Below are 25,705 nucleotides of genomic sequence, written 5' to 3'. Positions count from 1 at the left end.
GATGTATATTTTGGATGCGCATCTGGCACTCCCCGAGCCGCTCAATTATGTACAACCTCTCGGATCTGATACATCCCTTACATGATATTTCCTAAATGATAAAGCTCTACCACTCCCCTCAGACTCGCTCGTATGTCGTATTTCATTCTATGTTTCCTGTGAAAGCTCAAGTGTGAGGCCTGACGTATCTGGGCAGAGCTGTGAAGCTCTCCGCCGTGGCCCTAGCTCCCGCCCGGCCCCTCCAGATAACAATCACCGACCAACTTTATCTTCTGGTAAATTTCCTCCAACCACGCAACAAGTGGTACTATACACCTGCAAGCCTTTCTACACCCTACCCAAATAAAAATGGAGCCTCTACGATCAGCCCCTGAAGCGTCCTCATTCGTTCTCTTGGCCGACCACCAATCGCGCACGCCCGCGTCATTCCACTCCGGCCCTCCAGTCCTCCACTACCACAGCAAGCAGTGCAAGCTGGTCATCCTTGAACGCGACCTCCTCTCCACACCAGCCCTCAATGCGATCCGGGGCTCAAACACAACAGCAAACGGATCTAGCGACCATACTTCCACTGCTGCCGCGAGCAACAATGTCGCCGGCGACGGAGACGAAGGACAAGAGAACGAGCTCGTCGTGGACGGGGTAGATGTCTGGGTGACATCGGAGTGAGTCTGCCATCATCCACACACTACAAAGCTCTCATACTGAACCAATCGACAGTAAATTCCTCCTCTACGCCCCCATCGTCGCGGCCGGCGTCTCAATCCCCTACCCCTCCATCTCCCTCCACGCCATCCAGCGCCTCCGCCTCCCTGGCAGCACCGCCGAAGTCCAAGGCCTGTACATGCAGATCGCGAACCCACCCGCTCCAGGGACGAACACCGAAGACGACGAGGAGGAAAGCATCACGCTGACGATCGTCCCGCCGACCGGCGCAGAGTATACCGGCGGCGCGACCACAGCTGCCGCTCCCTCTGCTGAGGATGCGATGGAAGACCAATCCGAGAAGCCGGAGGAGACACCGGTGCAGATGATGTATGGGGCTGTATCGGCGTGTTCGAATCTCCATCCCGATCCAATGGAGGAGGACGACGAGGAAGGAGACGGTGACGAGGATTCGCTAATGCGGTCTGGTTTCGTGACGATGGGGAGTGCGGATGGCGGCCTGCCGCCGCCTATGGATGGTAGTTCTGGGTGGATCACGGCAGAGAATATGCATGAGTTTTTTGATGAGGAGGGGAATTGGATTGGTGGAGGCGAGGAGCCGTCGCTGCCTCTTGGGCCTGGGGCGGGGACTGTGAGGCAGCGCGAGGGCGAGGGTGAGGGTGCGGAGGGTGGTGATGGCCAGGGAGAGGACGAGGAGACTAAGTGGAGGAGGACAGATTAGGTGTTGCTATTATGCGGGATGAGTTGAGTTGAGAGGGCGCAAGGCAAATCCACTTGCAATATATGTGTACTTCCAGAACTGGGTTGGCAAAAGTATTCGTGGTCCTACCGCTGCTATTTTGACATATGGGAAAACACCTTACGATGGAAATGACGAAAAAAAAAAGACACTATGCTACACAGTTGGATTGATTCAAGCTGCATCTATCTAACACGCGGATTTTACGCAGTCCGCAGGGATGCCTAGGAAGCTATCAAGCAAGGAAAGAAACAAAAACCCGCCAAAATGAAACGACCCAATAAACTCCATAAGCTGCTAACCAAGCAGAGCAGACCCGACTATTCTTTCAAGAAACCGTCTCCATCGTATAAACTCCCAGGAGTTGCAGCGCCAATTCCTAGTCCTATTGTCTTCCCCGTAGGCGTCGTGATGCCTTTTTTGGGTGTGTTTTGGCTCGACTTGTGCGACGTCCTGTCGTCCGTAGTTGTTTGCTGAGTGCCTCTGCGACCGGATTTCCTTACGCATGACGCAGAATCATTGGGCTGGGTTGTCGGAGCTATACGCTGAGCCTTTCGTTCTGTATCATTGTCTTCCCAGATGGTGACCATATTGCCGTTGCATGTGCTCAGCCTTTTGTGCACGTCGCACGAGAGATCCTCCTGGTCTTGCTGCTGCTGAGGCGTGTTGTCTAGAATGGTAGCGCTGCTTTCGTCATGTGGCAAAGGATCCGTAGCAGCAGCAATATCTTTGGTGTTGCTGTAAGGCCTCAAAGAAAGAGGGCGATTACTCGAGGAGGCTTGCTGTATTGACAGAGTGTCGTTCTCCTCGAGCGGAACCACAGAACGAGGACTACTGCTGTACACCATCTTACTTGGCAGCGTGCGTGGCCCCTTGACTGCCGAACGACGCGGACTGGTTTGCGGCGAGGCGTTCTCGCGGGATGTCGGCGAGCTTGCATGGATGGGAAGTAGCCAGAGGGAAGCATTCTTATCAGGAGACGGTGTCTGTGATAGGGAACCGTCGTTGCTGGACTGTAGAGATGTCATGATTTCTGGTAGAGACTTGTCGCTCCCCGCAGGGCTCAAGAAATCGTCGCTCGAGTCAGCTCTGCTATGCTTTCTTTTCTTGGTTGGGCTTCCGTCAGGAGTGGAGCAGATATCTGTGATTCGTGGCCGGGGTCTTTGGAAGTCGTACGAGTTATTTTTGTTCGCGGAGAAGGTGACAACACTTGGATTCACCGGGGGAATACTGTAGCTGGTCGGACGCGGAGCTTCTGGTCTGCGCCGGCTCAGGTCTTCCAGCTCCTCGGGCTCTTCGGCCATTGGCGAGAATGCCGGGCCCCCAAAGGTGATGGGAGGGTGGATCGAGATTCGGACGCAGTTCTGACGTCTGTGGCCTTTTCGATGACCTTGGGTATTCTTCAAGGCGGAGGTCAATGGTGGCTTAGAAGCATTGTCCGAGTTAACCTGTGTAGATAGTTCTGGCACATAAAGACTGCTAACCCTCCTTGCGGGTGCTCGAGGAGGGTGAATTGAGATCTGTGAACTCGCGCGGCCAGCGTAGAAAGGGTCTCCGTCTGTACGCCTATTTGCGTACATGGAGTGCCGGTGCAACTGACTGAAGTAAGGCAGCAGCGAGCCGCTGTAGCCTGTTGCACTCAGATGCGGGGTCATGTTCGGGTCCAGGTGCGGCATGGAGGTGACCTCCCTTCTGGACTGGTTGGAGCAAAGAGATTCACTCCTCCTAGGAGGAGGGCTGACGCGCTCTGTTTGGCTAGGACTACGGGCAGTTAAACTGCGGCGAGGCGACGTACGGTTTGGTTCCAGCCTCAGAGCTTCAGGAGTAGGCGAGGTGGCAGGAAAGATGAATGGTGTAGGATATGCTGAGTTTGATGCTGCGAAACTTCGCCGCTCAGATTCCATGCGGCCGACATCGTTGGCGCTGAAAGGTGTGAATGTTGGGCAGGGAGGCAATGCTGGTGAAGTGAAATCACTCTCGATAGCAGTCGAAGTTCTCCGGCTGTCGTCCAAGATGGAGCTGTCCGCCGTCTCCAGACTCAACGATGAGAACCGCATCGAATCATTCTTTGAAAGGCGGAATCGGTTTGGGGGATAAGCCGACGGCGGAGGAGGCACTGGCTGTTCTGGGATGGCACCGGCTGTCTGTGTCGTAATACTTCCACCTCGTACTCGAGTAAAAGGCAGTTCGAACCCTTCATGATGGTCTTCCATAACTGGGAAGAGGTTGCCCGAACGCTCTCTCCTATGCACCGAAGGCATCGCCACTGACAGAGGCCGGATTGATGGTTCGGCGAGGCTTCGTTCTTCTTCCTTTTCCGGCGTGTGTCTGGGTGTCATCTCTGTCGGTAATTCCAGGGCACCTTCGACTGCCGAGACGGATACATGGTCTTTGGCCCTGGACCTGGAGCCTTTGTCACCGGGTCTCTCGGCTGCCTCTGCAAGTGGAGCAAGGGGACCCGGAGGCCTTGATCTGAGCAGACCTTTCAGCTGCCGGGTTGATTTTGATCGTGAAAGCGAACGGCCCAGCGAACGGGCCTTTTCAGCGAGTTGAGAAGATGCGTCTGAGTTCACTGTGGAGTAAGTGAGGCTTTCCCGACTAGCTAAAACGCCCCATTCGTTTGGCTTTCCGTATGGCAGTTGTCCGTATAGTCTCAGGGCAGAACCCTCTTCTCGAGACAGTGATGTTGCCGTGTCCGCTTCGAATGCTCGTAACTGTCTAGCGTATCGACCCTGACCATCGCTGACTGCCTTTAGTGAACGTCGCTCCCGACGGGCTTTTATCCAGACGAGTGTTCCCACCACCGCGGAAAGGATGAAAAGAGCGGCGCACACAGCAGCCACCGCAATCACGGTGGCCAGCGCCGGCATCGTCAGTCGCCTTCGCCCCTTCCGTCAAGTAAGCAGACACTGATGCTGATCAAATCTCAAGGCAGTTCGGATCTTTTCATCGCTTGTTTCAGTGACAGATGCTGCTTAGATCGGTCCGGATCTGATGTCCTTGAATGAATGGTGAAGCAGACCAACACCCCTGTGGGCGACAAATCCAGGAGGCAAAAGAAACGGATTCAGTACAGGATGGAAATTGTGGCACCTAGGGGGATTGTGCGTTTGTTAAGGAGAAATCAAGCTGAAGCAGAGGAATGTATGGCAGCATTGCGGCGGACGCGCGGAATGCTCGTCATTGTGCAGGCTGACCCTCATCTTGTAATCAGTGCAGATGGCAAGCACTTGATCTATATGGGCTTGAGTAGTAAGAACCCAGATCACATCTTGATAAAAATCTGACCCCCCGTGTCATGTTATAATGGTCTTCCAGAGAGAAGAACTGTGGTTGTGTTGGTTGTTAGGCAAACTGTCCCGACCATTATGCAGGACAGAATAAGGCCCAAATCGAGCATTCTGAAGCCAGCATAACTCTTTGAGTTGATTGGATGGCATGATCTTGTCAGGAATGATCATCTGTATGTTCCCATACTGTGGCCGCGCGTGTCGTCTCTCAACTACGACAATATGGCCAAAGCAGAATCGTTGTTGTCTGAGAAAAAAGTACGAGTACTCGCAAGCCGATGAACTTGTCAGTTATTTCTCATAGCCTGTCTTATATGAACTCAAGGTTTGGTATGCAGAACAATTGCCAGGCCAAAGATCCCATCCGACCCATTTGTTGTTTGTTTTGACTCTTATCAGTATGGAGGGCCATATAAATCACGTGATCCACGGCTGTCCTGATTCGGGCATCCGACCTCCAACGGGAGGGCCGTAATCACGGGGCTCGGATCATGGGGAAACGACCCACAGCATCCACGTCTCCCCCTCAACCCTTCTGACCCTCTCGTGTCCTCTTTCTAAGCTGTGCAGGAACCGGCAGACAGGCATTCACTGTTGTGGCTATCGAAATCTGATATCGGAAGATCATGGAGCCTCCTTTTACTTCTGAAATGAAGACTGACGTCACAGCTTTCGATATTTCTCCGAGATGATAATCTCCTCGAGACGCAATCCCGCGGATTATGTTCAGCCACCCGTATTAACGCCATGTCTGGCTGGCTGCTCTGGGGCCGCGTATCGTCATTTGGGTTCAGTCGATCCACAATGGCCAGACGCGGCGCTGCTCTCAAACCTGAAGGTCCCACTGAGCTGCTGGATGCCCCCGTTAGTAGCTCCGACTACCTTTGGGACGCATAGATGTGTCTGGAGGGGTGCACCTCGTCGGGTGTCTGTAAGCCCCGTGTTTGGGTTCTGGAAGGTCCAGCAAATTGTGATTAACGACCTTTTCAAAACGCCTTATCATGAAGACGGATGAGCAGCAGTGTTATCCTTGCTGACCCCCACCATCCTGTTACACCGCTTTGATGCTATTTCTACTCCGTATAGCTTGATGCTATCCCCGTAGCTTCCGCCCCTCCTATATAATAGACAGCTGTTATTTTCTGTTTCTTCGTTTCTCCTTCCTTTTCAATTATCGTTCTCTCAGTAGATTGTACTTTGTTCCCTTCCTACTCCGCCCGCCTTTCACAATGGCTTCCAACCCAGTCAATCAGAGTGGTGGTTTTGTACACGAAAACACCTCCGCCCCGGAACATCCGAGCTTGATGCAGATGTTCTCTCTCAAGGGCAAAACTGCCATTGTCACGGGTGCTGGTGCTGGCATTGGTCTCGCCGTGGCTGAGGGTCTGGCTGAAGCAGGTGCCAACGTTGCCTTGTGGTGGAGCACCAACCCTAAGTGTGCAGAGCGGGCGGCTGAGATTGCTTCCAAGTATGGTGTACAGAGTGAGTATATGCTCAGAGCTTGACTTTATTCCGGTCAAATAGATGGGGCAGAGAGAACCTAACTTTTCACAGCCAAGGCCTATCAGGTCGATATTACAAACGCCAAGGCTGTCCAGGAGGCGGTTGATCAGACTGTGAAGGACTTCAATGGCCGTCTGGACGTTTTCATTGCCAACGCGGGTATCCCTTGGACCAAGGGACCCATGGTTGACGGGCCCCTTGACCACTACTCTAATGTAGTTGACATTGACTTGAACGGTACCTTTTACTGCGCCAAGTACGCCGCTGCTCACTGGAGGAGGCAGAAGGAGGAGGGAACCGATTTGAACGGCAACAAGCTTTCCAACTTCACATATGGTAGCTTTGTGGCCACCGCCTCCATGAGTGGCCACATTGTGAACTTCCCTCAGATGCAGGCCGCCTACAACGCTGCCAAGGCGGCTGTGATTCACCTTTGTAAGTTTTGGCAGGGTGGATGCACATTCATGAACATTGCTAATACAGTCCAGGCAAATCTCTTGCCGTGGAGTGGGTCAAGTTCGCCCGTGCCAACACCGTCTCTCCCGGCTACATCGCTACAGAGATCTCAAACTTCGTGCCCGAGGAGACCAAGAGCATCTGGAAGGACAAGATCCCCATGGGTCGTGAAGGTCGCGCTGAAGAGCTGAAGGGCGCCTACCTCTACCTGGCTTCGGATGCTGCCAGCTACACCACCGGTGCTGACCTCGTCGTTGACGGTGGTTACTGCGCACCATAAATTTGGATCAGCTGGGGTTTAGCATTTCATTTCATTACTTTTTGGGCGGCATTTGCTCTGATAGAGTATATACATGATAGACGAATGAACAAGCATCTTGGATATGCCATTATAAGCGATTTGAGGCTAGCTGAGGGTAGTTGTATTGACATCAAAGGATGAGTCGCAGGAGTTCGGACATGGCCTCATTTGCTCCAGGAATCATTGAACGTCGTCTATGAGCACTATTAGCGTGATCGCCACGAATCCTCGCAGATTTAATCCGGCAAGGTCCCAGGGCTACTCATAGAGTATCAAAAATCAGACCAACTCCGCGTGACATTCCCACTCCATTCTAACCCGTCTGCAATGCGTTAAGCGCGGTAGGCTTGCCTCCTAAGTACACGGCCATGAACAACTCATTCGTCTCGAACACACCGTTTATTCACGCATGACCTATCGCAGACTCGACGCGTCTAACTGCCTGATCCACAAAACGATCTATTGACGCAGTCAACCCTCGCCCGTTGTCTATGCGATGCTGGAGGTCTCGTTCCCAGGCCGCTATTGGCGGAGAGGGAGGCTCAAGGATGTGCTCGTGCAGTACGGACGTTTGCGGATCAAAGTATTTGGCTAAAGGGTCGTCGTCGCTGGCAGCTTCCAAGGTCGAATTGGGATCTATCGAGCTCATCTCAATCTCTTCCTCGCTGCAGGATCGGAGCACATGGTTAGCAAGCCTCGGAGCGGTGTTGGGAGTATAATACTCGCATCCTGGCCACGGTTTCTTGGTCCCTTACTCGGGCGTAGCTCCATCGCTGGCACCAGTGTCTTGGATGGCATAGTGAGAGGGCGTGTGAGATGGTCTTCCAGTGTACACAGAGCACGAAAATGCATGATAGTAGCAGGCAGATGGCTGGAAAGAGATTGACGGATAGTGATTCGGACATGCCTCCTGGCTTCTGGCAGAGAAGAGAGGAACTTTTGAGACGGGAGTATAAATTATGCTTGATCTGCTTCACGGGAACTTTCGCTTCTGAGGATATTGACATTCACTCTGCGGTGCATCTCGCTGATCTACTCATGAAACACTTCGACTCTGTGTATTGCTGATATCTGTGACTCGGACTCAGATGAGAACAATAGATTGCACAGCTGAACCTCGCCTTTCAGCAGACTGATGATGATGCTCATTGAGCAATAGCAGTTATCAGCTGTTCTACAGTGCTGCGATTACAAGTACGACACGACTTCCTACTAAAGGTGTCTTCAGAGCAGTTATATATAGACCAACCAACACACAAATCAACCTCAGACTGTCTTTTTTACTTTCAGAATGATTAAAAATGACTAAAATTTCGTATTGAGATTGGATTTGCTTATTTATACGTCTTCTTAAGAAGTATACATTAAACCCTCAGACCTTCTGCTTAGAACCAAGCTCCGCAACAAAAGCAAACGGACAACCACTTCTCACATACTATATCTTTTTCTTACAAGACATACCTGGCATTCCAGTCTCATTAAAAAAACAGCCTTTTCATCATGCTACCCATGACTGCAGAAGTGTAATATCAAGCGGACAGCCATTTGTCGTGATGGTCTAGGGCATCGGCATGTGACAGAATCAACCCCATAGATCAACTGACTTGCCAATACAAGAAACCAAGAATGTATACCGCAGCCCAAACTCATGACAACGCAGAACAAGCCTGATTGAAATCATTCAAATCAAGTGATGGAGTCACATTTCTTATTTATTCTTGTTGTCTGTAGTACATATAACGCAGTTGAAGACTGTATCGCATCTAAGATGGATCCTAAATCAATCACACTGAAGAATAAATCAAAAAATCAAATATACATATACAGCGAATGAATGCTACTCTCAAAATGTCCCAGCCAGACCCCGAAGAACAAGAAATGGCAAGTGCACCAAACAAACGAGGATGCTAAACTAACGGACATAGAACTCCTCCCTCGAAGAAGCCCTGCACTGCACAACCTGCAAACTCGCCCAGCTCCCCCGCCCATCCCTGCTCACAGCCCTCGCCACAGGCCTCTACAATCCCCGCCGCGACCCGCCCTTCCTCCATCCGCAGACAGTAGAGATAGACGGCGTATCCCCGCGAACGATACCCCCGGAGCCGCAGGTACCGGGGTATCAAAGACTGATGACGCCGGCGCAGCACGAAAGCTACAGTGCTGCTTTGGGAGAACTTACCGAGCGAGAAGCGGACAGAGGGGACGAAGGCGGGGCGCTCTTTGCGCGGTATATGCTCGATTTCCATATCCATGTGCACTACCTCTCGCGGCGGGGGCTGTTGACACTGTGTCGGGATGTTGAGGAGGTCCATGAGCTGCGGCGGTGGAGGTGGAGGGTTGCGTTGGTGGATGATTTGCTTGCGGGTGCGGAGTATCCAGGGAAGGGATGTACGAGGGGAGGAGGGAAGAGAGGGGTGCGGCCGCCGAACGAGAATCCGCATCTGTCGATGTACCAGATGGCGCTGTGGAGGCGGAGGTGGATGGCGCGGCGGCAGCGGGTGGACGAGGTGCGGCTCAAGTGGGCGGCCATTGTTGAGGAGAGACGGAAGCAAAGGGCCGCAACGGCCACGACGATAAAAGTGAGGTTGCACTGCTCGCGGGAGGGATATAAGACTTTCATCCGCGAGGTTGAGGTCGAGGGTGGTACGTTTGATCAGCGTGACATAACTTGAATAAGACGAGATTTTCCCCAACATGCTGTCATTGAAACGCTTTTAGGAAACATTGCTCTACGTACAAGAACACTTGCAATCGAGGTAGAAGACAAAACGGGACCAATCGAATGAATGACAACAGCTGCATGCCGGACCCAGAAGAGGCTGGAAAGAGACTGAATCACGGCTGAGAAACCAAAAACAACGCCGAATCTTTCGTGCCTTATAACCAAACAAGCTATGCGGATATCAATTGACCAATGAAAACCAGATATACGGAGAGAAAAGTCTTGAATCGTCAGAATGTCACAAGAAGTCAAAAAGGTATACTGCAAAGGAAAAGAGAATCCAGCTCAAAGAGAGACGCAAGTAGTGTTTCTGACGCTACCCACAGTAGTGAAATCGTTCCCGGGCACATTCTGATGCGCCAAGTGCAATCCCTGGACAGTACCTGCTGTAGGCACAGTGCGCTTCAGTCAGTTCCTTACACATTCTCCTCCGTCCCCGTCATCGCAACATCTTGAGATTCCTCACGGATCGGCTGCTTGACATCAACCGGGTACTGCTCCAGACGGGACTCAGTCGGTGGCATACCATCCGGCTGCTTGCTGTCCCTGTCTGGGCGCTTCTTTCCCAGTCGTTGGCACCAATGCTCGGCGCTAACAAGAGTATCATTGACCACGCCGCTGACCTGCGCCATCATGTCCAAACCCTCCTGCGCCAGCACCAAAATGCGGTGAGCGCCGAGCGTCGCGTCTGAGCTGGACGCCGGCGAGTCGGGAGGGGGCTGGGACGTCGAGGCGACCTGGAACCGATGCGGCAGGGAAGTAAGATGGCGACGGACCAGATGGCGCGCGTTCTCCGGTAGAGCTCCGCCAGCGTACTTGGAGACGACATCGACGACCTGTTTCAGGGTCGAGAGGACATCCTCTTTGACGACCTGGATACGCTGCGACAGCAACGAGGCGTCACCCTCGCCGTTCTCCCGCCTGGCGCTATCCCATTCCTTGACAGCGCCCTGAAGAGCGATGATAGCCTTGCCCAGCCGGCCGTTGGCCCACCGCAGCCAGGTCAGGCAGTATTGCAAACTGCGCAGGGACTCCTCGCTCATGGCGACGCCCAGGCCGGACGTGGAAATCATCAGCCGGCTCTGCCAGGTGGCCGGGCCCTGACGAGAGGACGGCCGGCCGATTTCCTCATAGTTCGGCGACTTGTTATCGTCATATGGTGGCAGCGGCTCGGAGTGCGACAGGTCCGAGGAGCTGCGCATGCGCTGGGAGTCCATGGTGTCGTTCTCGTCTGCGAGCCCCTTCTCCACGTCCACGTCTGGGGGCTGCTGCTTCTCAGCACTTACTTTCCGTCTCTTCTTCGCTGGGTCCGTGGAGTTGGATTCGCGCCGCTGCAGAGCCCAACGGAGACCGCTCTCGACACCGGTCTTGCGACCTACGGTTCCGACAGTGTTGGCAACAGGGGAGCCGATGTTGCGCTCGATAAACTCAGCGCCAGACTTGAAACGAGGCGAGTATGATTTGGACGAGGTATATGCGGACATAGACCCGTTGATCGCCGAGGAGATCAGCGGATGGGTAGAGGTAAGCAGGGACAGGAGGGGTTCAGGCTGGGGCTTGGAGTCGGACGGGGTATTGGAGGGATTCTGTTGCGTTGAAGTTCGAGGGGATGGATGTCCATAATCTGCAAAGCAATTAATGGTTTTGTCAGCTTGCCATTTGACAGCCAAGAGGAGAGGAGATATTACCCGCACGGAGCCCCTCAAGCGCCTGAGCTGCCTCTATATCATCCATGGAGAGAACACTGGTGGCCCGACGAGAGCGCTCGTCGACCACGGAATGGTTATCGACTTCCATCATGGAGGATGGAACATGCTGAAACGAAGAGAAAGCGGTAGCTGGGGCGGAGAAAGGGGAGGAGGCGGATGAAGAGGAGTGGGAGGAGGGCGTTTGCGTCGTGGTGGTGGTGGAGGTAGTGGTAGCGGCGTCTCGACCAGACGATACGAGACGGGCTTCCATGAGAATAGCGCTGTTTGGTGGTGTTATTTTTATGATTCCAATCGAAGACTAGGGTATCCTGGATCAGAATTAGTCCTAGAGAGCCCTACTTGGGTCCTCCGTATCGAGTTTGCACCCAGCACAGTCACTACAACTATGTGGTAAACTGAACCAGGGGTGGCGTTCGTCCTTGATCGGTATGTGATTGACGATCACAGACGCTCCTAATAGCTAAAAATGGGAGGTAATAATGGCCAGCACAAGCATGAAGCGGGAAATGAGGATTCAGCGTGGGCGGTGATGGCGTCGAGTGATTGATCAGAATCCAATTACGGCGGCGATGCTACTTTCACGTGAAAGTAAAAGAAGTGGCCCAACGGAGAATGTCCGGTCAAGATTAGTATTCTGATGAGGAAATTGGACCCGAATTTACTCTCTTGCCAATTATTATTATTCTAACTCCTATACCATCCTGATACCAGACAATAATTTGCTCCAGCTTCACCATCTGGTTGCAGTGACAGGAGCCCATGTCATCCAAAATAGGCTGAATTGTGACGCGGAACATCCCCTCTCCACAATCTTCATTTCCTGCATGGTTCTTGATCGTCATCGACCCCCCCAAAACGGATCCCTCGACGACGGTCTCGCTGTGATTGATGGATCTTAGCGAGTCCATCGGCATGTCCATCACATGCTGGTATTTTCGGTATTATTGATTACCTTATGATCGAGCCTTTGCCCCTTGTCTCGAGTGCTGTACCCCAGCACTTTTGCTTCTGATCCTCAACGATTCCCGTTTCTGGAAACTGCCGTGACATGTGATGGGTGCTGTAATGCCGCCTGACCGCCTTCTGCGGTATTGTGGCACGTGATTGTATTCCTCAAGGCGACAAGGCAACAAGGTATCAAGGCATCAAGAGTTTGGAATACCTACCCCAGCGAGTTCTGGAGAGAATCCAAAGTTGTGTACACATATATCCTAGAGACTAGACAAAGTACGTAAATGTAGCCGATTACTCCACGGAGATCCCGTCCTCCTCGGCGTTCGCATATGCAGCAGGCATCATCCCATACAGCATCGCTTCTACAGCATCTTCCCCTTCATATTCGTCTCCATCATCGGACTCCTCATCAACAGCGTCCTTCGCCGTAAGCTGACTGATAGCCTTGTGACTGACCCGGTAGCAAGCCAGAATTTCATTGGTTACAGACCGGGACGGTAAGTTGCTCGCCTTGATCTGGCAGAGGATCTCACCAAAGGCATGGATTGTGAAACTGGAATGGCTATGCTTCCGGTACGTGTACGAGGCCAACAGCCGAAGCCATTCATCCTTGCTATGTCGCCACATATGGATCATCGGATGGTCCCCAAGGGACGGCGGAGGGATCTGCCGCGCTTCCGCTGCCGCCTCGCGCGCAACGGGCCAGAAGGAGTTCTCCCCTGAAATAGAGCTGATCCATTGGCTGTAGAGTCTTTCGACCTCCAGCTGGGCATACTTCAGCGCAGCGCGAAGCTGCCCGTGCTCGCTTCCCCCTTGCTTCTCGATCTCAGCTTCCCGCTGTGCCTCGTTCCACGGACGGACGAGATCTTCATCCCGATCGTACACGCTGTCATCCTCCGGAAACGCTCGCTGCAGGTCTTCCAGCACTGCATGTCGCTCCTTACGGGCTATCTCGAATTTGAGGTAGTCTATGATGTTGGTTTTCTTGTGTTTGCGTTCCGCGTTCTTGTACGCGGGAATCTCTCGAGCCTTGGGGCTTATCTTCTTCCGGTATTGCTGCCAGGCCTGCTCTGACAGGTGCACCCCTCCTTTGCGGCCGTCGACCAGATGGCTGAGCAGACAGGCCAGCTCCTTGGCTTCGGCCGAGTCAATCGACTCGTCGTATACAATCTTCTCATGCTCAACGGTGCATCGGCCTAGATTCGAGGTCGTCAGGTTAAAGGTAAAGGCACTCTGAAGAAACTCGTCCGTCGATTGTACGTCCCTCATGGGCACCGAATGTTTTGTGAGTCCAAAATGTTCCGGCGGGAACTCCTCCGTAGGCAGGTCGGAATTCTGAAAGTGCTGCACGATATTCTGGTCCCAGCATATCCATGGTGTATCTCCATCGTAGTCGCCACCAGACAGCATATGTGCCAGTGGAATGTGACCCGTAGTGGGAAAGACGATGACATCCTTGAAGTGCCGAAGCTCCGGTTTCCACACGGCTCGTCGACGCTGGATATCGGAGGGCACGTGAGCAGGGAGACGACCGACCAGAACGTCCATGCCGTCAAGGAGGTTGTCCTCGAATTGCCCCCGGGCATCGTGCCAGTTGTTCGAAAACCCAAAATGTACCTCGTTCTCTTTCAAAACCCCGTACGGGTCTGCAATGCAGAAGGCATAGGTGGAAAGCGGGACTTCGATATGTAACTCATCCACATATAGGTCAAGCAAGTCTCTCAGGCATCTTCCCAGCCGCTTGCGTAGGGGGTAGAAACTCCGTGGAGCGAACCCAGCTTCGGTAAGCCTGATAATGGCTTCCGCATCGTTAGCGGTCCACTGCTCCAGGCGTTTCATCCTCTGGCTCATCGCCGACGATGGCTCGTCGGCGATAGGCTTGATCTTCTGGATAAGGCTACGGCATAACACAGCGCTGTTAGACTCCAGTGCGCTGGCAAAGTCTTGAGAAATTGCCCTAATGCCAACCCGGGTGAGCTCGGCAATGTGCTCCCTAACTTGTCCACCGTGCTCCAGAATGGCAAGCAACTGAATGTTCAGTTTCGCCGGGTGCAAGGGTTTGGACCATTTGACCACCTCAAATGTCAGTTTCTCATCATCAACCGGTTCCCGCCAAGCTTGCGGATGCGGCTGGATCTTCAACTGGGAATCTGATATCTGGATCCAGAAATCATCACCTCCTACAGAAATGTCGGAGTTGTGGCGGTCCACTATCCATAGCCCTTTAGCACCCGCAATTCTTCCCTGGAAAGCGCTAGGGGTGTTTCCAGTGATTCCTAACTGATCACAGATTGCATTAGCTAAACCTCTAGACATGAGAGCGCAGCCATCGTTCATGACTGGGCGGTTTGGTACATCTCTGAGATGCAAGATCTGCCATGGCTTCAGGACAATTGTAGCATACGCTTTGGACAGTCCTAGCGAGATCCGCTGAAACAGCTTGCAGTTGGACTGGCTCACATTGGCCTCCGGGGGCATATGCCAGTCTATCAGCGCTTCCAAACTCATCGGTGTACGACTATCGCTCTCTTGGCCTTGAGGAGCAATGGATGGCACCGTGCCCGGGCTGTACACAAAATCGACACCATCGATCGCAAAGAACTCCACTCTGAACCTTGGCTCTGTATTCTTGACTTTACGCTTTGTCTGAACCTCCTCCACGTAGAAGGGCCGCCATGTCCTCCCCAGACATCGATGAACATGCTGGGTGAGCCACAGCGCTAGACTCTCGCGCAACAATGTTGGGTGCGAGTTGAAGCGTAGATGTCGCGGTGGCCGCGCCGGCGCAGGTATTGTCAAGCTGAGGAATCGATCAGATCCAAAGCGTCGGCGGAACCGGCAGGTTCGCTCCGTCTTGAAAGGATTCAACCTGAATTTGAGGATGCTTGGTTCCGACTCACTGCACCAGTCCAAGTCGCCTGTAAGGATGACGATCTCCGAGTGCTTGTCCGTCTTGAATGGACCAGTAGCCGCTTCCCATGCTTTGCTGGTCGACTTTTCTGGAAGTGGCTTCCCACATCGCTGACTATGGCCTTCAATCCACTTCCAGAACTCACCGTATGACTTGAAGGACATGCTGCTCCCAACTACTATGCGGTCCAAAGGGACATCCCATGCTCTACCAACCCGTTCCAGCTCGTACCGATATCGCAGAGGAATCGACTTTGGAAATGGTTGCTCTAGTGAGAACGGCCCACTCTGCAGGAGCTGTTCCATGATTCGTCCCTCAATTGAATGAGGGGCTTCCTCCGGAGGCATTTCAGTCATCGTTCCTGCATTATCCATGGTCACGTTCATCTTGTGGCCGATCAAATGCCTCACGACTGAGCCTTCGCACATCGAATCCGAGTCAAACATGGGCTCAGTGGCGTCGGTAACTGTCGGGGTGAACGAAGTACCAAGCTGGCGCCGGGACTCACGGCCAAATGACGTGGCGACAGTGGAGAAGGTAAAGTTCAGTCCTGCATGCGTGCCAGATGCCGTGTCATATCGCTGAATATCGTCTGGAGCGGTAAGCTTCTCGAGAAATCGGGATGGTTCTTTGGCCCTATCCACTGCCATAGGGGCCTTAAAGATATGAGCGGACTCGTTGACCATTCGCGAGGAACCGGCGTCCCGATTGTCCCTGCCCAGAGCTAGGAACTCAAGCTCATTTCCATCCGCAGGGGCGTGATTTTGAGCGTTGGGATTCTTCACAGGTGAGTTGGGAGCGGTGTGATAGTCATCGTCATCCTCCTCCTCTTCTTCAGGAATTCTTCTCTTAACGGTCCTTAACACCGTGCCTGGTGAGATCTGCATACGATTGTCATCTGCATAGGCGCGGACTGCGCCTCTGCTCAGCAAGTATATCTCGTCATCCACGAGCTTCAACAGATACGCAAGGCGCTCGTCCTTCTCATGTGTAGGAATGACGGTAGGATCCGCGACCATCAATTGGTCCCTCCTTGACAAGGCTGAACGACTCTGCGATATACGGCCCACATCACTGCGCGTATCCAAATGCGAAGTTGAGCGAGAATGGACCCATTCCTCGAAATCGTTCAAGATCCGGTCAAGGTCAACCTCGCGGTTGAAGTAGAGCCGTTTGAGGCCTTTATACGTGCGCCATCGAGGAGTCTGCTCATTGCCGCCAACTGACGGCGAATAGATTCGAGGATTGGGGATTTCAAGATGGAATTGTTCGTTGAGGATTTCGATCAATTGATATAGCTCTTGCCCGCTCTTGACAGGAGTGCGAGGGATGGCCATGTCTTTTTCCGATAGGAGGTAGCTACGGCTAAGCAATCCATCCAAGCTGATATGAGCTCGTCAATGGATAGAATTCGACCCCTCCTTGGCTGTGCTTTTATCGGCAGGCAGTTGTCAACCGGCTTACAGAGTGGTAAAGTAGCCAATTATCGTCCCATACTCTGTATCCCAGTGGATGAAACAAATGACGGCATGGACCCGATGGAATTGATCATCATCAAGAGAACAAGAAGTGACAGTCAGAGTTCATCAACTGAGACTCCTGGCGAAGGGCAGAGAGTGCAGAAGGTACACAGTCAGCTCGATCAATTCCAATCGACTGTGGGGTTGAGGGGAACAATAGATCGATTCACTGATACATAAGTACGACTCAACCAGCTCATTCTCTTTCCGTCTTGACAGCGGTACGAAGTACCTTGGAAACTTTAAGAACCTTACTTATCATTATCGTCACTCAATTATCTGACAGTCTGTTCCTTGATTCATAAGAATAAAGAGAGTTGACGGCGTCCGTCATTTCCATGATCCACACGAGCGATTGGCGCCTCTGTCCATTCATTCCCAGCAAATTATATTTCTCGGATACTGGCGCCTTCCGCTGCGGATCCATCATGAGAAGTCAGAGATACAATGCGGTTAATCTTGCTTTTTGCTTATATTCAGGAGGATCCTCTTAGGGAGTCCATTTTATGGACCACGATGTTGTTCCGAGCCCTCTTAGACCCTCGGCATCCGTTGCGGTTGCTGGGTAAACAAACAACGTGGAGCACGTTGTTTCCACCAAGCCAGATCACTCAGGCTGAGACGAGCCACGTACTATCGAGGGGGAGAGAAGACTGGGAGAGGCCAAGACAGTCATTATCAGGTATAATCGAAAAAGGTCGTTTAATAATGTCCTATGAATACCGAAAGTAACGTATTGCGCACATGGTCATGAGAGAAACGACATCACAACAACCATGCTGCAACGAAACGATTCCACAACCATTGGTCCTGCTCTGCCAACGCCCAATCGCCCCGTCTTGGAGACTTTGGCCTTGTTTCGTGTCGCTCACGAATTGTTGTAACGGTCCAGAGATCAGCCTCAGCGGGGTTGACGCTCTTGCATCGGGTCACAACTTTGTATCCAATGACAAGGAACAGATAGAGAGGAAGAGCGATATATGACGTAATCAAAGTCATATAATCGAATGCTTCTGGATGAGCGGCTAGCTCTGCGACATCCAAGCCTCTCATCAGTGAAAGGAGAATGCAGCTCATCAGAGCAACCCATGACCCGCAAGCGCCGAAGGGAGCTCTGAAGACCAGCGCCGAGTCGGGAACTTTTTGGGCCTTGCGGGCGCGCACAAATGAAATATGCGTGATCAGGATTGAGATCCAAGTGAGAAGGCTGAACATGGTGATTATGTTGACAAAGTACCCGAAAAGAACCTTGGAGTCGTTGTAAATGTTTAGATATGCCAATGATGCTAGAATTGCGCATGTGCCTAACGAATAGACGGGTACTCCCCTACTATCGGTTCTTGAGAAGAAGGAGGGGGCTTTTTGTTCCTGCGACAGCCCGTGGATAGTCTGGGTCGCCATATGAAGGGCTTGGTTAGCAGCTGATAGGACAAACAGCAGAAAACACGCATTTAGAATGCTTGGAAGGGTCGGTATATGGGCCATTCTGATTGCTACAACAAAGACGGAGACAGTTGTCGGCTTGGAGGCGTTGCTCGCAAAGGCCAAGTCTTGGGAGTCGTATGGAATGAGCATACCGAGCAGCGTTACGCTGACAATGTTGAAAATGAAGATTCGATAGAATGTGAGCTTGATGGCGCGCCCTGCAGCCTTGGGCGTGTTTCCGGTTTGCAGCATGGTCATCCCAAGGAGCTCACTACCCATGTATGCGAATATTGTGGACGGCATCGTCTTGCAAACGGCTTGTAGCTTTCCCACCACTGCATGATCGCCGTAGGGAGCAAAGGCGCCTGGGTCTCTCCAGTATCTGAAACCCCGTCTATCGTGATCAGGCCCGCCCCCAAGTGCAATGACCATCGAGAGCACTGTAAGCGCAAACAAGACCAGGACTTTGAAAGATGACAGGGCGAACTCGTATTGCCCGATGAAGTGAGCGGCAAAGTAGTTCAGAGAGCCGATAATTACGAGAAATACAGTGACCCAAATCCCAGGGTTTACATCCTTTGCATCGAGCCAATATGATATCACGAGCGCCGCCGCAGTCAATTGGTTGGGAGTAACAACCAAGTATTTAAGCCAGTAGCTGTTGGAAAGATTGTATCAGCGTCTCAGCTCAGTATAGACCGATCATGAGGGGAAGCCGTGCCTCCAACCCAATGTAAAGCCAACGGCAGGGTCACAGAACCGCACGACATGATCCACAGCCGTCGATGGCTCAGGAAACCAAGCTGCAACCTCTCCTAGCGCACACAGGGTCAAGTAGACAACCATACCAACAGCCGTGTAAGAAATGACAATCGCGGCAGGCTTGACAGGTCAGCATCGCGACCCTATATCATCTTGCCTAAGACGAATACTAAACCCGGCCCTTAGACAGTGTTAATGCAGCTCATAGGCGATCTATGTTGGCTGTGCCTTACTTTGAAAGCGTGTTTCCGGCTCCAATCATCAATCCGGTGTTGATAGCTCCGCCGATCGCTAGAGGTCTGTGAGCCAAGGCTTCGAAGCCTTCTGAACTGCTTGAGAAAGACAAACCGATCATCGTAGTTTGGCGTGGTATCAAGACTCCAAAGACTCGTATCCTTGTGGAGCCAGACTCACTTGATGCTGCTTCATGGAGACTTCGGATTCGGTTGCGGATCGAGTGTTGTGCATTATCCTGAGACATGGCTGGCTGGCATCCTTCATTTGGCCTCCGTCTGATCCTAATGAAAAGTAGAGAATAGCGAGATACATGCTGATAGTCCATTTGGGGAAAACCGAGAGTGTTAGCGAGTTCTCAAGGGCCGAAGGCGAACAGAGCTGAAATAAAAGTGGAAGGGACGATAGACACTGCATTTTCCAGTGCTGATGCCTTGCGGATGAATTCAAAAGCCAGCCTTGAGACTGCAGTTGCATAGAGCTGGGGATCTATAGTTAATGCATTCTGGATCGCATTAAAATAAAATTTCAGAGGGGTTTTTCTTTGGTAAGGACATCAGACCGAAAGAATCTAGGAGTCTGCAGGAAGATTGAAGATGGTTGACCTTGAGAAAAAAACCCAGTTCTATGATTTGTTGGACCCGGTAATGAAGTAGAGGTGGTGGTATCAATGATTTGTTTCCCGACTTTCCCCTATAGCCAGCGTCTAGAATAGAAAAGAGACAAAAGGATAATAAAGACATCAATACAAGTCAAACGCCAGCACAGTCTAAAAACCGAGGGGTGAATCACATAAGAGGAGAAACAATGAGGCGAGTCTCAGGACCAGAGCAAAGCCAGTCTGCCCCGGACGACGCAAAATCGTAAATACATGAAACTTGGCGCGGCTTACAGGGCACGTCTAGCGTCGCCTTCTGTCGCTGCTGATCTTGTTCAACATGGAGAGGACCGCTTATCTGCTCATGTATAGCGAATCGCTCGACTCAGCCCGGGGGAAGATCCGAGTGTAGAGTGAGTCACTAGACTCTGTCCGCGGGAATTCCCGTTGCTGAGCTCTCGAGATGGTACGGTCTGTGTAGATACCCTTCGCGGTGCCTCTAACGACCGTCTCAAGATAGGCTCGGAAGTCGGTTGGTCTGAAATCGGGATAGAGCTCCTTCGCGTCCAGGTAGCCCAGATACTTTGCGTATTCCGGGTTGTTGTCGCCGCGAATACCCCAAGACAATTGGTATTCGGCAAGGTATCGAGGAATGAATTTGACTGGGTCAAAGGGATAAGTCTCGCTGGACTGGCGGGCCGCAAGAACTCGAGTGTAGACGGTCTCTTCCGAAACCTGTCGAAAACAACCTGTTAGACAGAAATCCCATGCAAGATGACCAATGACACCTACATAGTTTCTTTGAACCTTCTCCTCGCCGATCTCCTCGAGCAAATCGTAAATCTGGTTTTGGGTCATGACTGTGTTGTACGCGAAAACCATCCGGTTCAATGTCCGATCATCCACGATAATTCTGGCGATGTAGCGTCCGATATCTCTCAGGTCCGTCAAGGCAGTGCGGGTGTTGCCGTCTCCCACGATCTCGTTGTTTGCCGTGGTCATGGCATAGTCTACTCGTCCGGACTCGAGTCTAGGGTACGAAAGCTGGTACCACCAACCAACATCGACAATGGTGTATGGAAGCCAGAGTTGTTTGATGTGATTGTAAACAGTCTCTTTCTGGAGAGTAGAACCACACGTCAATACATCTTCAAAATTTACAGAAAGTGACAGTCCGGATGGTTCAGCCTACCTCATCTCTCAACCACATGATGCCGCCGGGCGGAGCCACTGTGATAAAACCGCACGGGACAAATCGCTTGACACCAGCCTTCTTCGCAGCTTTTGCAAGAGGAATCTGGTCTTGTTGTTCGGCGGGACCGACACAGCTGATGACAATATCGATATCTGTAAGCGCTTCGGCGAGTGACTCCTCTGAGCCTCTCAGATCGCATCTGCGCACTTGGACACCTCGATCTTGCAGGGAAACAATGGCAGGTTTTTGGACCGATCGGGGACGAACAAGCGCATAGACTTCCTGTAAGCAATATTGCAGTCAGAATACGTTGCTATCCTTTTCCGAGAATAATTCAGCAAGCGGGAGACTCACGAAGATTGGGTTCTCAAGGAGTCCATTTGCGATTGAGCCGCCAGTCTCACCGGCTGCTCCAACCAGCAAGACTCTAGTGCGCGACATGATTGAAATGTTTCTAGAGTTTTGAAACTTCGTGCCAACGGGGTGTTTGGAAAGATTTTCTGCAAAGCAAGTGGACTGTGGAAGGGTTTAAAGCATGTAGCAGAAGGAAACGAAGATAAAGAGTTTCCAACTGTAGCAGATCGAGGATCAGTCGACGTTATAAAATGGCAGCGTCCCACCCAAGGATGACTACTACCCACAAATTCCAACCCAGAGTGGCCAGTAGTGGGTCGAAGGTGGATATTCAATTCCCAAAAAGAGGAGCGCTGTATGGATATGCGTTGTCTAAGGGGGTTTCAGTCATTCAGCCCGCTGCATTGAGACCGATCAACCACGTCTCTTCAGGTGAGGTTACCCATGAACTCGACGAGGTTTGAATTCTATTGTTGTATTCAGAGAGCGTATGACTACAGATCTAATTCTTCGACGATGCTCGGAAGGCCGGATTTTTTAAGGACTCCCACGGGCCGGTGGCTCGGGAATGGAACCTAAATGGACCCTACGTCATTCTCACACGGCTTCCCGGACAATGGAAGAGTATCTACCATCAAAGACCCATCATCATTGGGAAACACTTCATTTCTGTTGACGGTTTGATGGTGTCGCTATTTGCTGTTTGGAATCATCTCTACCGCCTGTTAGCCAGTCCGCTTGGTATCTAGCTGTAAATATCATCATCTGATCGCACGACCATGGCGCGTTTGCCAGCTATTTACTGCGTAATAACAGGGCAGACTCGTTCTGCTTTCCTGGATATGCACGTCAGGGTACGGAGTAAATTGGACTTGACTGTTGCAGATAATAATGCGGGGAGAATCCGATTCAACCCCTCCTTTTTTGCATTAACGTTGCAAGCCCTCTGCGACTTGTTCTTGTTGGTGCTGTTTTATGTGGTAATCGCTCCCTAATCCTCTGGTTCATGACTAACCCCCCACGTCACAGATCTTCGGATCTGCATGGCGCTTTTTCAGCAGTAGCCAAGAACACTGTCCTCACAACCTTGGCCTGGTGACGACATACTTATGATTATGTTACCTTGGTAGTACATCATTGGTTCATCATCAACCTGCAATAATGGACCTTGACGCTCACGTCCCGTGGTTAACTTGAATCGGTGCCTTTCGAGGCAGATACAGCCCCAAAAATGGTCGGAGGCAAGGAGTACGGAGAAATTCACGTTCCGAGCACCCAAAATGAGGGCCAACGGATTAGGGTACTCCGTACCTTGTGATAATCAGTTCCAGTCAATGAGAACGTTCAGATTATCCTGATCACCGCGGTTCAGCAGATTTCCCCGCACTATTTTGACGTTCAAAGTCTGATATGACTTGAAGTCTTGAGCAGATCGCCTTTCACTTGGTTCAAATGAAACGCCATTTTTCAAATAGCCAGACAGTTTCAGCCACAGGGTCAAGGGAGGGCCAGGGGCTTAAAACGAGCTGGGTCCTGGGAGTGGCAGTGGCAGTGGCAGTGATCGAAATTCAGGGCGAGGTGCTTGGCCTCCCTACTTTTCCTCATGCTGCAACTGCCTAGTACGAACTAAGTGCGCGCTTCATGTGCAAATGGAAGTCTAACAATCAAGCTCATTGAGGACTCGGCGCCCTCGGGGGAGAAGCGCAATTGGCTGGGACCAGATAAAAGCTAGATAATACACTGTGTGCTAAGTGCAGCTTAAGCATGCCAAGTGAACGGCGTGATACCCGCGGTTGACATTGTTATTTGTGAGTCTTTTGGGCATCAAGGAAATATGCATGTGAGAAGTGGGTAACTACTGGATGAAAGGAGAGAAGACTCTATGTGAGTTTTCCCTGCAGGCACAAATGAGAGTCTACGCCTCTCGTAAGGCTCTGCACAAAGGTTCCTGTTACCTCCATGAGTGCAAGCGAATATCTCTTACTTGCTTTCCAAGTTTCTACCAGTATGGATCAGATTATACCTAGAGTAGAGCACCGAGCAAATCTGCGAGACAGCACTATTGGCCACGGTCAGACTAGGTCTAGATGATTATTTAAAGACGGCAAACCAAATTGAGCCTAACATAATAGCTCAGATGGCGTGCATTCAGGCAAATGGGTATTCGACGCCCCTTTTACTTATAATCCATAGATGAGACGACGACGTACTGGTATAAATACCTCTCCAGAAAGAAAACTACGACAAACGAAACTTTGACGATCCTTGCGTCAGGTCAACACGGCCAGCGGTGTCTGCGGGACCGACTTGCATAACTACGACGGCATGTTCGATGCACAGATAGGCAAGAACATCTTCAGAACGGAATCAGAGCTGACGACTGTAGTTTTCCGCCATCCTCGGTCACGAACCAGTCGTCGTCGTAGCAGAATTTGGGTCAGATGTGCAGGGCTTCGCCGTGGGCGATGGTGTCCCAGCAGACAACTCAGAACTATGCTGAGAATGCTTCTACTGCCGACGCGGACACCAACTCTTTTGTAAGAACTTCATTGTTTTCGGTGCGATGGATGATTGATGGCGGTTTCGATGCCTACGCAGCATACCTGCCGAAGACGGTCATTCGCCTCGGCGGTCTCTCTGGCAGCCTGCGTGGCGCGCAGAGTGAATACGGTTGCTCCTTAGATGGAATCGCGAGTGCTGATGTTTGGTGCTGGCCCAACAAGGGTTGTTCTAGCCCATCTACGTCGTCAAAACGGCCATATCATGTTGTTGTTATCGCCGCACAGGTAGTCAAATTGCCCGTGTCTCTCAATGTTGCTGGCCAACATATCGACCTTCCGCGGGATCAGGCCGCTGCGTCTGCCATATTGGACAAGCTGCACAATAACAATCCGTACACATTCGATTTTGTGGTTGAGGCGACTGGGAATGTTACAGTCCTTGAGGGCTCGATCAGCCTTGTCCACAGGCAGCTAAGCCGGTAGCTTATTGCGTCAACAACAATATTCGTCGCACTTTGCTGTCCAAGAAGAACTTCGATGGTGAAATGGGGGTCCTAGGATCATTAGCGGTATGAACAAGTCCCCTACTGGCATTGACTATCTTAGTCCGTAGAAGAAATCCGCCTTTCGTATCTGAATCATGAAGCTACCTCTAGGCAAGGTGGTGAGTGTGTGAGTGGCATTGTAAACAAGACATTCCAGAGGAGTTGCGGCAAGCCTCGAGGCAAAAGGCACCCATGGCATTCGACTAGATATCCTTGGCTTAGAAAATGATATTTGTTGTAATATCAAAATTCGATCAAAAGCAACAGGTCTTGCTGCGATCTACTGGAATCAGCGACGCTGCAACAAAATTCGGAAACCTAACGGATGGAGATGGGGAGAAGGCCCCCACTTCGGAATTCATGGACATAAAGTTGATCAACGCGATGTTGAGCCTCGTGATTTGTGAAAAGATAGATGGAAGGAAATAAATGATTCTATCATTGTTTTACTCAAGGAGATGCTGTAGATGCTGTACTCCGTAATTGTTGATGGCTATAGAACATGGGCGTCCGTCCATCTGATCAGGGCTCACTAGTCCGATGTCCGATGTCCGATATGAAACACAAACCTTTAAGCGAAATGGAAATGAGCCGGTAGACTACGCCTTACGAACTACATCTTGGCAGAGCATTCTCAATGGGTGCAAAACGGACACAAAACCGGTGAAATGAAGAATGTGATAGATCAGCCACTGCGCTCTTCTCTGCATAGTTAAATTGGCTTGATTCTTTGGCTGGAAAACCCTGCCGCCCTCTTGTTCGTCCACTAAAATTATCTCGTTTAAACTTCGGGCATTTGCTATCCGTCGAGTATCAATCAACACGAATGGCGGGAGTTGCCGACTCCTTGGCACATCATCAGTTCAATCACAACGATACTACCTACCGCTTTAGGCTCCCCGACGCCGGGAAGTGGCATCTTGATCGCAAAAAAAAAGTGTTAGCACCAACTGATCGAGTCCCCGACTTTTAATGCCTCAGGACGCAAGAATGCTCTCTTGATCAGATTGCCCGACCGGGCGCTTCGTTTAGCCCTGATGACCAGGATGTCGAGTCACGTCGTTCCAATGGAGCGGCCTCCGGGCTCTTGAATGTGGTTCACTTACAGCGGATGGCTTGACACTATTCCCCCTCCTGCTCCGTTTAGGCTGCTCTTGGCTGTCCATGTGGAGAGGCATAGCCGGATTACCCTCCGGAGGGAATCATGTATCTCTTTCCTGAGGCCTAACATGTTTTTGGCTGATGGTTTGGATTTGTTCCTTCGCCTTTCGCTCCGCAGCTGCCAAGCGATTACTAGCAAATATAATTGTTCTAGCCTCT

General features: G+C 51.5%; 9 protein-coding genes across 9 annotated transcripts; 4 read left to right on the top strand and 5 right to left on the bottom strand.

Annotated features, from left to right (window-relative positions):
- Window positions 1-348: 348 nt before the first annotated feature.
- Window positions 349-1,387, top strand: Aud_005960 (Voldacs domain-containing protein; the record flags this gene model as incomplete). Its single annotated transcript, XM_043290869.1, has 2 exons — window positions 349-665; window positions 721-1,387. 2 exons carry the CDS (start codon window positions 349-351, stop codon window positions 1,385-1,387), a joined length of 984 nt encoding a protein of 327 aa, XP_043146804.1.
- Window positions 1,388-1,725: 338 nt separating this feature from the next.
- Aud_005959 (uncharacterized protein) lies at window positions 1,726-4,275 on the bottom strand (the record flags this gene model as incomplete). Its single annotated transcript, XM_043290868.1, has 1 exon — window positions 1,726-4,275. One exon carries the CDS (start codon window positions 4,273-4,275, stop codon window positions 1,726-1,728), a length of 2,550 nt encoding a protein of 849 aa, XP_043146803.1.
- A 1,649-nt stretch (window positions 4,276-5,924) lies between these two features.
- Aud_005958 (putative carbonyl reductase) lies at window positions 5,925-6,934 on the top strand (the record flags this gene model as incomplete). Its single annotated transcript, XM_043290867.1, has 3 exons — window positions 5,925-6,177; window positions 6,250-6,633; window positions 6,687-6,934. 3 exons carry the CDS (start codon window positions 5,925-5,927, stop codon window positions 6,932-6,934), a joined length of 885 nt encoding a protein of 294 aa, XP_043146802.1.
- A 1,869-nt stretch (window positions 6,935-8,803) lies between these two features.
- On the top strand, window positions 8,804-9,627 carry Aud_005957 (uncharacterized protein; the record flags this gene model as incomplete). The annotated part of the gene is made up of 2 exons (XM_043290866.1): window positions 8,804-8,840; window positions 8,897-9,627. 2 exons carry the CDS (start codon window positions 8,804-8,806, stop codon window positions 9,625-9,627), a joined length of 768 nt encoding a protein of 255 aa, XP_043146801.1.
- A 466-nt stretch (window positions 9,628-10,093) lies between these two features.
- On the bottom strand, window positions 10,094-11,636 carry Aud_005956 (putative clock controled protein (Ccg-8); the record flags this gene model as incomplete). Its single annotated transcript, XM_043290865.1, has 2 exons — window positions 10,094-11,301; window positions 11,366-11,636. 2 exons carry the CDS (start codon window positions 11,634-11,636, stop codon window positions 10,094-10,096), a joined length of 1,479 nt encoding a protein of 492 aa, XP_043146800.1.
- A 995-nt stretch (window positions 11,637-12,631) lies between these two features.
- On the bottom strand, window positions 12,632-16,588 carry Aud_005955 (RNA dependent RNA polymerase; the record flags this gene model as incomplete). Its single annotated transcript, XM_043290864.1, has 1 exon — window positions 12,632-16,588. One exon carries the CDS (start codon window positions 16,586-16,588, stop codon window positions 12,632-12,634), a length of 3,957 nt encoding a protein of 1,318 aa, XP_043146799.1.
- A 948-nt stretch (window positions 16,589-17,536) lies between these two features.
- Aud_005954 (putative amino acid permease) lies at window positions 17,537-19,313 on the bottom strand (the record flags this gene model as incomplete). Its single annotated transcript, XM_043290863.1, has 2 exons — window positions 17,537-18,854; window positions 19,192-19,313. 2 exons carry the CDS (start codon window positions 19,311-19,313, stop codon window positions 17,537-17,539), a joined length of 1,440 nt encoding a protein of 479 aa, XP_043146798.1.
- An 831-nt stretch (window positions 19,314-20,144) lies between these two features.
- Window positions 20,145-21,426, bottom strand: Aud_005953 (aromatic alcohol reductase; the record flags this gene model as incomplete). Its single annotated transcript, XM_043290862.1, has 4 exons — window positions 20,145-20,525; window positions 20,583-20,909; window positions 20,983-21,267; window positions 21,340-21,426. The coding sequence occupies 4 exons, from the start codon at window positions 21,424-21,426 to the stop codon at window positions 20,145-20,147; spliced, it is 1,080 nt and encodes a 359-aa protein (XP_043146797.1).
- A 2,378-nt stretch (window positions 21,427-23,804) lies between these two features.
- On the top strand, window positions 23,805-24,323 carry Aud_005952 (uncharacterized protein; the record flags this gene model as incomplete). The annotated part of the gene is made up of 1 exon (XM_043290861.1): window positions 23,805-24,323. The coding sequence occupies one exon, from the start codon at window positions 23,805-23,807 to the stop codon at window positions 24,321-24,323; it is 519 nt and encodes a 172-aa protein (XP_043146796.1).
- Between the last annotated feature and the right edge of the window lie 1,382 nt (window positions 24,324-25,705).

The sequence above is a fragment of the Aspergillus udagawae genome, assembly GCF_001078395.1.
Source record: "Aspergillus udagawae IFM 46973 DNA, scaffold_4, whole genome shotgun sequence".
NCBI classification, from domain to species: domain Eukaryota; kingdom Fungi; phylum Ascomycota; class Eurotiomycetes; order Eurotiales; family Aspergillaceae; genus Aspergillus; species Aspergillus udagawae.
The sequence above is the reverse complement of the archived record's forward strand: the minus strand, read 5'-3'. Positions and strand labels throughout refer to the sequence as shown.